This window comes from Chrysochloris asiatica, unplaced genomic scaffold (assembly GCF_000296735.1).
Source record: "Chrysochloris asiatica unplaced genomic scaffold, ChrAsi1.0 scaffold00035, whole genome shotgun sequence".
Classification (NCBI taxonomy): Eukaryota; Metazoa; Chordata; class Mammalia; order Afrosoricida; family Chrysochloridae; genus Chrysochloris; species Chrysochloris asiatica.
In genome coordinates, this window is record NW_006408553.1 from 12,405,466 (window position 1) to 12,419,732 (window position 14,267).

The 14,267-nt window shown below is 42.0% G+C and overlaps 1 protein-coding gene across 1 annotated transcript in view; it reads right to left on the reverse strand.

Moving 5' to 3' along the window:
* Positions 1-14,267, reverse strand: part of PLEKHA2 (pleckstrin homology domain containing, family A (phosphoinositide binding specific) member 2) — a 71,698-nt gene that overhangs the window by 32,282 nt on the left and 25,149 nt on the right. The window contains exons 2-4 of the mRNA XM_006859942.1: positions 11,756-11,812; positions 4,213-4,261; positions 2,737-2,834 (exon numbers count right to left, since the gene is read on the reverse strand). Of these exons, the coding sequence (XP_006860004.1) occupies positions 2,737-2,834; positions 4,213-4,261; positions 11,756-11,812 (204 nt within the window). The remainder of the gene's footprint in view (positions 1-2,736; positions 2,835-4,212; positions 4,262-11,755; positions 11,813-14,267) is intronic.

Here is a 14,267-nt window from a genome sequence, read left to right on the forward strand (position 1 = left end):
GTACTTCTTACTTAAGAAAGTGTGTATGAGGCTAAAATTAACTCATTTATATAAAAGTGGTGTATATGAAACTCTAACATATTTTACAACTGTTACTTGTTTTTAATATTTGTATAAGAACCCAAGCTCCTAGACCTTGGAAATCAGGGGGACTTGGGTTTGAATCCCAGCTTTACCATTTATTAACCTCTTGACCTTGGGCAAGACTCTGGTTTTCATATTCTTTATATAAGAAATGGCAGTAAAATAACATGACTCTCTCCAATGGATCAACAGAACATGTGAACATCAGTCTATACAACTCTGAGACCAGAAGAACTAGATGATGCCCATCAACCACTACTAAGTGCTTAGAAGGTCTGGGATACAGGGGGAGAAAATGTTGTACAAAACTCAAAATAATTAAAAAAAAAAGACAGGTCTTACTGGTCAGAAAGAGACTGGTGGAATACAAGTCTAGCCCTTGGCCACTATTCAGGTCTAGAACAGAACTCAACCTCCTCATGACCCAATATTCAGTCAAGCAGTAGACAGGTATATAGCGGGGACAACATCACTACTAAAACATGTTCACCATGGAATGGTCAACCATTTAAGATCAAAAGGGCAACATTTACCTACGGTCTAAATTCAGAAAGGATGAGAATGAAGGTGGAATGGAAATAACCACAGGGAGGAAGTATGGTTACATGGAAGGGATTACAATCACTGAGATGAAACAAAGTACATGATATGTTGAATGCAAAACTGGTGATCTCATAAACCTTAACTCATTTCACAATAAAAGTTTCAAAACAACAATATGAGTCTCAAGATTGACACAAGGGTTGAATGACACATCATGTAAAAACTTGACTCACTACATTATGTCTCCTCTTTCATCCCTCTGGTCCCCAAAATGCCTGAAGAAAAATGAAGAGATCTATACACTGAGCAAAGGAAGGTAAGGGGTCCTGGAGTCTCTGAAGGAGTCTCTGGTATTCCAGGAGGCGTTGGACTTCCATCCTGTGGACACGATCCATGCTCTCTCCCTCTCCTGAACCCTTAGGGTAACTTCTGCTCACTGGACCAGAGAAGAGGCAGGAGGCACTCGCTGCTTAGAGCACTCTGTACCCAAGGCACAACAGACTGGCAAAAGAGCCTCTCACCCAGTTCATCAGGCAGTAATGAAGGCAAAAATATAGAGGAAAATTATGAGCAAGAATAAAGAATTAGACATGGAAAGAAAATCTCCAAACTCTGGAAGATGCAAAGGTTGAAGATGCCAACATGAATTTAAAAAAAAAAAAAAAAAAAAAAAAACCTTTATTAAAATTAAGGGGTCTTGGTGGCACAGTAGGCTAAGTGCTAGACTGTTAACCAAAAGGTTAAACCAAAATGTGTGAACCCACCACCCACTCTGTAGGATAAAGATAAGGCAGTCTTCTTCTGTAAAGATTTACAGCCCTGGAAACATTATGGGACAGCACTACTCTGTCCTATAGGGTCTCTAAGACTATGGAATTAAGTTGACAGTGGGTTGGTTGTTGGTTTATGAAAATTAACTCTCAAGTCTAGAAATATATGGATACAGGTTAATACATGTAAGTCTGTGAAATAGCAGAAACCTCTCTTCCTCTCATCCTCCATTTCTTTTTTCACAGATTTATTAAAGTTTATCAGAATTAAAAGCTAACAAACTAAACAGCTTAGATGCCTAAATTATACACTGGTTATGTCTAGCATCACTAGTATTGGGTAAGTGTACAGATTTCTTCCATTAATTTATTCATAGTAACCCTGAGGTATCTGGAAGAATCTGCCCAGGCACATAGCTGTTATAATTGAAAGTCTCTAGACTGTGTCTCTGACTCTGTAATACAGAAAATCAAACCTTGTAGCATATAAACCGTGGCTTATAAACCACAAGGTGAGCTGGTGGCATAGTGCGATATGAAGTGGGCACCTAAGTACAAGCATTCAAATCCACCTGCCACTCCTCAGGATGCCTTGGGAGAAGGAAACTTTCTGCTCCTGTAAAGATTTACGGCCTCAGAAACCCTATATGGAGTCATCATGAGTTGGAAACAATTTGATGGTATGCAGCAACAACAGTACAGGACGTAAGTCTAGCATTAAAGGCCTAAGTTTTCCAACAATATTTTTCCCTCTCCTGCCTTCCCACTCTTCTCCCTTTTTTCTTTTCTTCTAATCTAAGAAAGAAGAAAGGGAATCGATTAGCAAATTCAAGGAAAATGAGAGTTATCAGAATAATCAAGAGAAGTAGCTCAGCGATGCTTTTACATGGAAATCTTCTTCAGGACAGGTTGGTGGATGGCCCGGACTAACCCAAACCCACCAGGCAACTGCTGATAGTAAGAAGTCAGAGAAAAGTTCTGATATACCTCCTTATTAAGTTCTTTCCCTTTATTTTACTTTTCATAGTCAGCAATCCACTTTCCAATCCCACCGCATTCTGAATCAGCATCTCAGAATTAGCCAAAACATAACTGACCAGGAAGCACAAAGTGGACGCTCCATAAATTTCCCCTTGAACTTGATTCAAACTCAAACTCTCGTTTCAACTTGTGGTTAATCAGTCAAGGTGCAAAACGAGGAGGGGGTGGGGGGAACTCGATCTAGACCAGGCTCCTGGGAAAGCCCCTACTGTCATCAGAAGTTTTCCCCCACCCCAAACAGGTCTTACAGTAGTAAGAGGCATTTTTACTCCCTCCAGAAAGAAGGAGCCATACGTACAGTGATCTTGCTGGCTTGGTTCAGGGCTTCAACCCAGTCCTGAAGGTCTTTCTGGTCATTAGCTTGAAGAAAATACTTCTGAGAGAGGGCATTGATGACTGCAAAAATCATGGAAAGGAAGAGACAAAATCCCAGGTCAGAATATATGCAACACAAAGACTCTGCAAAACTAAGGTATTTTAATTTAGCAAGGTGGACCATACTCAAAACTGATCAACAAACATCCCTTGATCCTAAGTCACAGACATAAATATTTAGGAAGCAGCAAGCCACAACTGCCCTCTCTCCCTGACCACAGACAACATTAACAACAACTTCAAAGCACTGTTCTGTGGCGATGAGGCTGTTAGGCCATCATCAAGACAGATTCTTTTAGTGGTACTAGGAGATTTACGGTGGTGCTGACACATATATTAGTTTGGACCCAGTGCTCCTTGCTTCCACTGGCACAAATGACCTGGATTCAGAGCCTTGTTTATGGGTGGGAAATAGAACAAAGCTTGCTGGAGATAAAATCTATGACCTTGGTTTCATTTTAAACCTGCTCTTTCCTCTGAGAATTCCATTAGGTCAACAATTTACTTCTGGGTTCATAATATTTTTTTTTTGCTTTTTGTTTAGATGTGCTAACTAGAAAATCTATGAGAGTCATTTTTAAGTTTGGCAATGATACTTAGAAGAAGTGAAAAAATGAGGGTACTTAATAATTTTGAACTAATCTGAAGTTGGGAGAAGAGAACACCTAAGGGACTCTTTCACATAAGCCTGAATCATACAAGGGGAGTATCAGGAGATCAATACAGAATTCATTAGTTCATGCATGTATTCATTCATCAAATATATATGAACACTGTGTGCCATGAACCATAAGTGCCATGGAAACAGCAGTGATCAAACTGGAAAGAAATCCCTGCCTTCATGGAGCTTACACTCAGAGTCACCATAGATACACAACAGGATCCATTTGTTAGCATTTGCTTGTAGCATTTAGTACAACTGTGAGAACACAGTAGGAGCCAAATAAACACTGATTCAATGACCAGATGCATCCCCTTAATGGCTCTGCTCCCTGCATCATTCACCACAACACTGGCACTCATTTGGCAACACCAGAACCCTCAACAAAACATGCCTTTATTTCAACTTAACCCCCCTTCCTGATATCCTCACTCTTCTCCCCCAACCCCACCTTCTCTAAGCATACTATTACTCAGCTCTGAATAAGCATTCCCAGAAACTTCTAGTAGATATTTTACACCCCAACCTGTGGAGTCAGAAAAACTGAAATGTCACTGGTCCTTTGGTCATTAATAATTCTAGCAGAGAAGCGGTATCTCTTAAGATCCAGGAACATCACTGTGATTTAAGTCACTCATGCACACAGGGCAGGGTCACATGTGATCACAGGACCATTTCCATGCAAAAGAGGAAGTTGCTGTGTGAGTGTTAAGAAAGCCCATCCTCAGTATTACTTACCAAAGCAAAATGGAGTTTTGGGTTTCTGCTTTGGGGTAGCTACGCTCACCTAAATCAAATGAAAATAAAAGAAACATGAATATGTTTCTAACAATATTCTTATTGTAAATGTTTTCACACATGAAGAAGAGAGTATAAAACATAAGTGTACATTTTAAGGGAAAACCCTGTACACACCAGCCAGATTAGGAAACAGGCCATTATCAGTACTGTTTCTTAGAAACCCTCTGAGTGCCCCTCCCTGATAGAATCCTTCTCCTCACCCTTGAGAGAGAAACACTATCTTATATCTGTATTAATTTTCACCTTTGCAAAACCACTTTTAAAAGCCTCTGGGTTGTGACAAAATGTCCTTTGGCCCACAAAACCTTTACTGGTACCATTCACGTGAGCATAATTGTGTCACTGTTGGAGAAGCTCTTGACCTCAGGGCTGGTTTGAATTGCAAGGTCGGTAGTTCAAACCCACCAGTTGCTCCTCATAAATCCTATATAGGGTTGCTATGAGTCGGAAATGACTCGACCACACTTAACAACAACTCAACCACCCAAACCAACTGCCATTAAGTCAATTCTGACTGATAGCGACTGCACAGGAGCTGGGCTCAAGGTCAGCATTTGGAATTTACCAGTTGCTTCAAAGGAGAAAAATGAGGTTTTCTGCTCCCCCCAGAATTTTCAGCCTTGGAAACCCCTACACAGACTCCACGTCACACAACCACCACCAGCAGCAACCCTTTAGGGCAGAGCAGAACTGTTCCACAGAGCTTCCGAGGCTGTAAACTTTTATGGAAGCAGACAGGCTCACCTTTCTCTTGTGCAGTGGTTGGTGCTCTTGCAGTTAGGAGCTGAGCACTTTAGCCATTGTACCACCAAGACTCCTTCAACCACTGACACCTCTCCCTAAGCAGTTCTCTTAAGTTGAGGAGGTACTGTTACAAATACATGCAGATTCCAATTAAAGGACTCAAGTCAGCATGTCACCCACTATATTTAGATATACTGACCAATTTCCTCTATTATCTACTCTGGCTGCTTAACCATGAAAATAAGCACTTCCCACATGACCAAAGAGAGGGGCTGATGTAATCAGAGACCATACTTATGTATTTAAAGGGAAGGGTCTAAGAAAGAGGAACTATCTCTTCAAATATTTATAAGAGAACATTTGTCATTTCATTCATTTTTACATGTAAAAATTTATTATGTTCACCACAGTGTGCAAACATCACCACTATCCATCTCCAAATTTTTTCATTTCCCTAAAAAGAAACTCAGCACCCCTTAAAAAATAACTCCCTCTTTTCCCCTTTCACTCACCCCTGGTAACCACTAATAAACTTTGGTTATCTATTCATTTGCCTATTCTAGATGTTTCATTTAAGTGAACTCATACAGTATTTGTCCATTTGTGTCTGACTTATTTTACTCAGCATAATGTTTTCAAAGCTCATCCAGCCAGAAGCTGAAGAAAATCCTTGAGTTAAAATTAAGGCCTCTCGATAGTGAAAAATGGTTAATGCTATCGGCTTAAGCTAAAGATTAGAGGCTCAAATATACTCAGGGGATACCTTGATAGAAAGATCTGATCACTTATTTCTGGAAAAAAGCCATTAAATACCCTATGGATCACCATTCTACCCTGACACACACAGGGTCATCATGAAGCATGATCTACTTGATGGCAACTGGTGATGTTCATTTATTCCCATCTATCTAGATTCATTTATTCTAAACTCTCCCTATACAAACTTGCCCAGATTCCTTTAACAATCAAAATTAATACTGCCCCAAATACTCAAGAGAGGAACTGTGGTAGCAGGTCTATAAAAGTCAAAAGGGCAGACACTAGAACCTAGGCTTCAGAGTCAGGACAGCCGAGGTTCACATCTCTGATTTCTCAGATGTGTGACCCCCATTATTTCCTGATTTGCCAATTAGGAACAATAATATCATGTCCTCATAGAGGTACCATAAAGATTAAATGCTACAGTGTGTGTAAAGCATTTAAACCATCTTGTCTTACAGAAGCTGCTCCATCAAGGAGGGGCTACTTATAGCTTCTGGTACCCCGCTGACGGTTGCTGCTAAGTGCTGTCAAGGCCATTCCAACTCACAGAAACTCCCTATAGGGTTTCTGAAGGAGCTCTGGTAGCACAGCGGTAACAAGTCAGGCTGCTAACCTCAAGATCAGCAGTTCAAAACTACCAGGGGTTCCTCGGGAAAAAGATGAGGCTTTCTGCTCCTGTGAAGATTTACAGCCTCAGAAACCCTACGCATGGTCACTATAAGTTGGAACTGACTCCACGGCACACCACTACCACATAGTTTCTGAAGAGCAGCTGGTGGGCTTGAATCGCTGACTTTGCAGTTAGCAGCTCAGTGCTTATCCTATAGCACTATACCATGACTCCATTTTTTCTTGAAGTCCCACTTCACATAGTAATACAGGCAGGGCCATTCATCCACTTGACACTAAGGCTTACAAAAATGTCTGAGACTTGAAAGTAATACCTGACCTCCAACAGACAAGATAAAGATGGGATAGTCAAAACTAATAAATACTTGATTAAATGTCTATAAACCATTAGCTCAACCTCATTGACAAATATTTAATTAAATATGTATAAGATACATATTAAGTCAACTTCATTAATTTTTCAACAAAACAGTCACAAAAACTGCATTAACATTCTAAAATAATTAGTATCTTGGATTTTTCTTAGTTTACAAGATTCCTTGAATATGAAAATGCTGTTGAGAAATCAAAACCAATCATAAATGAAATGAGTTACTCACAGCCAAATAATTTCAAAAAATAAGAGGATTAAATTATTTTCAAATATTTTACAACAAAATAAAAGTAAATTATCTTTAAAGAGGGGTGTGGATGCATTTTGAATGTTTACCATGATGTGAAGTGAAGGACACAGGGTCTAAGCAAGTCTTTAAGTTGTCCTGAAAAAATAAAGATGGATGCAAAGGTGAACCCCCATATCTTGAGTCCAGACACAGATAAGCCAGCCCAAACTCAGTCATGTCTGCAAAGCACACAGGTGTGTGAGGTACACTGCAGTTCTAGAACGTAACAACTCTCACCTCCATTCCATCTTGTTTTCTTGGGTTCTGGACCCACAGCGCAACCCAAACTGGGTTTTTGCCTGCTTGCATGTGATATTCTGGACTGTTGTGACCCATTTCCTTGCTCTGTCCATTAGCATCCATGTTCCTGCGGGTGCTCTTGCCATAAACTTCTACTTGTCCAGCCCTTGGTTTTAGTATCCCTCTGATCTTCATTGCACAATGACCCCACAGAACTGTCTTGACCATCCTGGCCCTCAGAACCCAGTTATTGCATGGTGCCCCTTGTCTTTTTAGCTTTGGGATGGCACTGACAGGGTGGGTATTTCTAAAGACTCCTCTGACTTAGTAGAAGAATCACCCTTTCTCTGAGAAACTAACATTTCTATCATTGACTAAAGCATCACCATCTAGGTTTTTCACTCTTTGGATTACAAATGGTCTACCTGATCACTGCCTATAACTGTGAGAATGCTATCCATGTGCTTATTATGGAAATTGAACCTTTCGAGATTACTTGGTTCTTGTTTTCTGGTTGGTTTATGCATGTACTTCATTTTCCATTAAGGGTACACATGTGTTCATGCATGTGCACTTACAATCTACCTCATGCCTATTCGTGGTAAATATTGTTGAGTAAAGCAACTGAATTAACAGGGTATCAGTTCTAGTTCTGCATCGACTGACTGTGTGGCAAAAATAAAACACTCAGTATTTCTGATCAGCTTCCCAACTAACAAAGCCAGAGTAAAAACACTAGTCTCCTACTTATCAGCAGAGAATGGCAAAAGAAGAAAATAAAATTGTATCTACTATTGGAGTCCTGGTGTGGCGCTGTGGGTTAATGCACCAGACTGCAAAGCCATTTGAACTGCAAGGTTGGCGGTTCAAGCTTACCAGTTGGCTCCTCGGAAACCCTATACAGGGTCTCACTATGGGTCCCAGTCGACTCAACAGCACTTAACCAAAAAATAAATAAATAAAATGTCTCTGATATTCAGAAAGAAAAGCCATGACTATTTCCATTATTATGGGGAGGTGGCTTTGGGCCTCTCCCTTAAATCCCAGTAATACTAGAAGTTGAAACCACTGAGATGTATAATGCCATTCTACTGCCATCTCCATCACATATTAACGATCATATCAGGCTGTTACAGCCTCCTTCAGACATTTTAAACAAAAATAAAACGCAATGCCATCAAACTGATTCCAATTCACTATGTGTTACAGAGTGGAACTGCTCCATAGTGTTTTCTTAACTGTAATCTGCACAGAAAGGAATCCTGGTAACACAGTAGGTAAACTCTCAGCTGCTTAGCAAAGGTAGGTGGCTCAAACCCACCAGTAGCTCCAAGGGAGAAAAGACCTGGTGATCTGTGCCTAAAAGGATAACAGTCTAGGGAACCCAGCAGGGCAGTTCTACTCTGTCCTATAGGGTCACGATGAACTGGAACCAGCCACAGTCTCCACACCACCAGGCCTTTCTTTCAGTAAAACTGAGTGGGTCCTAACCACCAACCTTTAGGTTAGTAGATAAGCACAAACTGCTTATGTCACTTAGGGACCTTTCTTTAGACATAGTAAAGGAAGAAAAGATCCTGATGAACAAGGGTGACTGCAGAGGGTAAGGACGCCTAAGTCTGACTCTAGTGAGGTTTGAGGTGTGTAACCATCAATCAGCATGCCCAAAGGTGGCCACAGTGGAAGTGGTTGGCTGACTATGAGGAGGGGATAGGCACAGGTCACTGGTAGAGTGATGTAACCAATGACGCTCCATAGCTCAACAGACTCTTGACAGTTTGTTCTTATCAGATCAAACACAGACCAAAATGTGCAGCAAACATGTCTGTAGCAGGGTACTGCTAAAATCAGCCACACCCTGTTTGCTCTTAGCTAGAGTGGAGCTGGGACCCCACTGGCAGGAACAGTAGTAACAAAACACACTTCTGGGAGTTCTGGTGCAACTCTGCCCCAATATCCAGGGTGACCGTGCCCCACATGTGGTATAAGAAACAGGGAAATAAGCAGCCAGCCACCTCTACAGTACGACTGCAGGTGCTCTAAGCTGGGGATCTCTGGACCTGCTTCAGTGGGCCCACATGCTCCCTGGAACAGGCCAAATCAGAAATGTGTACACATTTGCCTGGACCCTTTTCATCAGACTCCCAGACGGATCCATGACCTTCCATAAAGTTAAGAACTATTGTTCTAGAAAGTTCTTCATGACCGCTAGCTTTGGGCAAGTCCCTGACAAAATAAGCTACAGCCTAGGGTTGGGACAGTCAGAGTACAAGAGAGGACCCATTAGACAGCGTTGGAGGGTGGGTGGTGATTAAAACCAGCTTTAACTATTTTCTAGTTTTCCTAAGAACTGGTTCTGCTGCCATCGATTTTCTGGATGGCATCAGGTAAACCGCTCTCCTCTCTGTTTACTTCTCTGCAGGATCTCATGCCGTATCTCGTATTCTCCAATATTTGCCCTCAAGAAACAGCTATAGAAGAGAAACCCCTGAACAGAGAAACCATATAAATACAAGCCACTGTGGTTAAATGTATTATTCTGTGAAGGGCTATGTAGGGGTAAGCAAGAAAGAAGCTTTTTTCCTCTGAAATTACCTAGAGAACTGAATTTGATACAAGCACCATGGCTAAGTGTTTTTCTGGGAAAGACCATGCTTTCTGGCAGTGGGTCAGGCAGGAGTTAAAGGCTTTGCACACTGTGTAACCTAACCCAGTAGCAGCTGTGGGTTTTGCATGCCCACTCAGGCCCGCCTCTCCCATTAAGGGCTAAAAGGCAGGTCCATCCTTTCTAAATGAGGCTGAGAATTCTAAAAACCCTCATCTGAGCTGCATTTATAAATCATGATTCAGCAGGAGATTGTATTCCTTCTGCCCCCACCAAAAAAAAAAAAAATCTTTCCAAACCCTCTCAGACAAGGAGGAGGGGTGTTGGTTACCATTAATAATGAGGTTCTCTGCTTCACCCTCTCACAATTTTAGTTCTCCAAACCTGGTGAAATGACCTAATGAGGACAGGAGAGGGGGTAGGACAGTAGGGCCCCCGGGCTCTGGCCCGCCTGGCTGGCAGAGGGAGCCACGTTTCTTACCACAAGGCATGTACAAATTGCCCGCAGCTGTGCTAGCAAAGCTGCACTTTGGAAGGCCCACCCTCTTCCTGGGCTGGCTAGTCTCTCCTCTCTCATCTGCTCAGACGCTGCCCTGCATCGTGTGCCTTTGTGCTCAGCTGTGCCTGCCCAAAAAACGCAGGTGTCGGGCCGGCCTGCCCTTCAGCTAGAGGGAGCCTCTCTTCCTAGGATCCCCTCAGACTCCGAGATTGGGAGTCAAACACAAAGATTACCAAAACGTGTTATAAGAAGGAGTCAGAAGCCATTCAGCTTAGGGTTCTCCCAGGCTTCAACCCTCTGGAGATGGGAAAGGGTGAACAGGGAAGCAGAGGCCCCCAAGAGGCCTGAAGAGCTGGGTGTGTGGTGAAGCAGGACTTCCGGAACCTCTGTGCTGGCTGGAAGCCACCTGGCTCTCCTCACTGTACAAAGAGTTCCTCTTTCTGGGGAGGCTCTAAGTCCCTAGCCTTTTTATCACTGCTGTATCAGACATTAGCACTGGTGCTGACTCCAGAGAGGGTCCCCCTTGAATGAGCTGAATTCAGCAGCTACTCCTTCGTGGTCACCATTAACTAGTCTCCACCCCCAGGTCTCCACACCAAGAGGGGCTGCTAGATGATAGCTGATAACCCTGCTTACCAGGCTCTCAGGCAGTTCTCCGGCTGCTAGATGGTTTCTTGACATATGAGAGCACCCTCTGTGGGTATTCTGAGCCTTTCCTCCGTAGTTAATTTGGTCCAGGTGACTGACAGAATTCCCGTGAAGCCCCAGCTCTTTCTGAGCGGTTCCTGTTTAAATTCACTGCCCTTTTAAAGAATCCTTTACAGTTATGGGATCCCTTTTGGTTTTATGTTCCTTATTGTTCCAATGACGACAAAGGTACTACCCCCAGCCCAACCACCACCTATATATTAACAACCTCATTTACTGGGAAGCGGCAGCATTGCTAACTGATATGCCTAAGGAGTAAAGATGCCCCACCCTCTAAGAATTTGCTAACCATCATTACAACCACTTCTGGTCAGCAGCAAAGCTACCAAAGAAAGTATCTGAGAAAAGAAGGGCATTTTAATGTCCATGCAATGTTTCCCAATGCTACACCTAAGGAACTTGGCACTGCCTCTTGTTTAGATACTAACCCTACCTATTTGTTATTATGAAGTGCTGTCAAGTTGGTTCCAACCTATAGAAACCCAGTATAGGGTTTCCAAGGAGCAACTGGTGAGTTTAAATCACTGACTTCATGGTTCAAAGCTACCTTGCAGTCCTGCACTTATCCTACAGCGCCATCGCAGGACTCCTTAAGGAACATGAATTCCCGGAGCTCAAGGCAAACATTACCTTCGAGATGTAGGTCAGCTGCAAAGATCCAACGGCTCCTGCCCCAATTGCCAGGTTCTGAAAGACATATTTTTTTTCTTTTTAAGAAGACTGTGGAAACAACACAGGAGACAGAAAACCAACATGCTAGTTCTGTTTAGGCTTTGCAAGCTTGACAAAGTCACTTAATCATTCTTTAACTCACTGTCCTCACCTGTAAAACGGTGACACCAATTCCTGCCAAAGGATTTTTATGGCGTACATTAATTCTACTCCTAATGTTATTACATTTAAAGTGTGGGCTCCACAACCTAACTATGAGCAACTCCTTAACCACTCTAAACCTCAGTTTTTCCTTCTGAAAATAGCAATGATAACAGTACTTATCTCATAAGGCAGTTGTAACGATGAGTTAATACATTCAGGAGTGCTTGGAACAGTCCCCTGGTATATATGAAAGTTCATGGAAAAATTCCATTACCATTAATTCCATATTTCTACTAACTTTCTGAAGCCCCCTCATAGGAGACATGAAGCAAGTACTCTTGTGTAATTTTTCCTGTCTTATGCCACTTCAAATGATTTTCATAACCAATAGGGTATAAATTCACATAAAAAAGAAATAAAAAGTGTAACTTCAGTGTACTGCACAGGACTGTTAAGACTGTAAAATGAAGTGATTCTATAAAAGACAAACGTTAAATGTGAATAAACTAGGGGTGCAAATGGTTAGGTGCTTGATGACTGGTTGTGAAAGTTTAGTGATTCAAACCTATCCTTGGAAGACAGGCCTTGAAAACCCAATAGAACAGTTCTACTCTACATACATGGGGTTGCCATGAGACACAATTGATTCAATGGCAACGAACAGCAAGAATTAAAGCAGCAAGAACCTCACAGGCACTATATCTGGCAATTTATCTTCTACCTTGGCATTACCGCTTTGGGTTTATAATTTTTCCACTGTCAGAAATGGAGCAGTGACAACACAGGACAGGTAACATATCATAGAAAAGGACAAGATTAGAAATCATAGCATTCCAGTTTCTAATTTATAACTAATTTATAATTTATATGAAAAATCAACTGTAAGAATCTATTCAGAGTTCTAGTAACCTCTTAAATGGTTGTCATACGAATAACCTTGGAAGAAATCGTCACCTAAGGTCATCTGTAAGCAATAAAGAGGTGAATCTTGCGTAATGGGAATTTGGTAAATTTCCTGAAGGATTAACAATGAAAGTACTTATTGGAATGGTGATAGTTAAGGTTTTGTGTCAAATTTACTGGGTCAAATATTCTCAGTGGTTCAGCAGTTAAGACATAATAATTCCCCATGATTGTTGTTGTGGTTAAGTGCTGTTGAGTAGGTTCTGATTCATAGTGACCCTGTATAGGGCTCCAAGGAGCAGCTGGTGAGTCTGAACTGTAGACCTTTTGGTTCAAATGGACCTTAAGGTCAAGTGTTTATCCTATGGTGCCATACCAGGATACCTTCCCATGACTGGATCTAAGATAATGCAATCACCTACAAAATGTGATCTGATGTGTTCAGCCCTGATCTAATGTATTTATCCTGTGTGTTGTAAATCTATAGGATTGGTGGCATCTTGAGCCAATCTCTTTTGAGATATGAAAAAGAGAAGTGAGCGGAGAAAGACGGACCTACTCCTATCAAGAAAGAAGAGTCTGGCATCAACCTGCCGCACCTGACTGGCATCAACCTGGCCCGCCTCACCGGCATCTGAATCCCCCACCTGCCTGTTGCCCCCCTCCCCCACCTGCCTGCCATCCCCTTCCACCTCCTGGATGGCATCCCCCTCCGCAACCAGCCTGTAACCAGCCCCCAACACCTGCGGGTCCCCTGTCAACTGGTCAGTGCTATCCTCCTGCATGGGATGACATCTCCCTGCATCAATTGATGGGGATACCCAAGCCATAAGAGGCTGGTTATTTCCCACCATCATTTCAGCTTCATGAAAAGTGGCAGACGTAGACCCTTCTTAAGGAAGGAGCTTGCAAAATAAATGTAAAAAGCCAAAAAAAAAAAAGAAAAAGAAGAGTCGGGAGAAAATTCTTTGGACCTGTGGGCACTTCACTGTGAAGTTCCCCAATCCAAGGGGAAGACAGATGCCAAAATACACAGAGATCTCCCAGGAATTACGGGATTACAAAGGCTGAAAGGAGACGAGGACCTTTCCCCAGAGTTTGGACTTCCAGTCTCCAAAACTGAGAGAGAATAAATTTCTGTTAAAGCCATCCACTAGTGGTATTTCTGTGAGAGCAGCACTAGATAAGTAAGACGGTAACAATGTGTCCACTTAAATTTCTTAGATGACAGAAAACAATCCTTCCAGTCATAATTACAAAATTAATACACATCACTTATAACAAATTCAATGTGTAAAATTTCAGATTCACAAGAAACTGGATTGGGTTAGTACCACAATAAATGTATTCTGGAAGTCTAGAATCTTAACAACAGATCTAGAATTCTATGCTCCATTTCCTTCCCTTTGCAAATGCAGGGTGG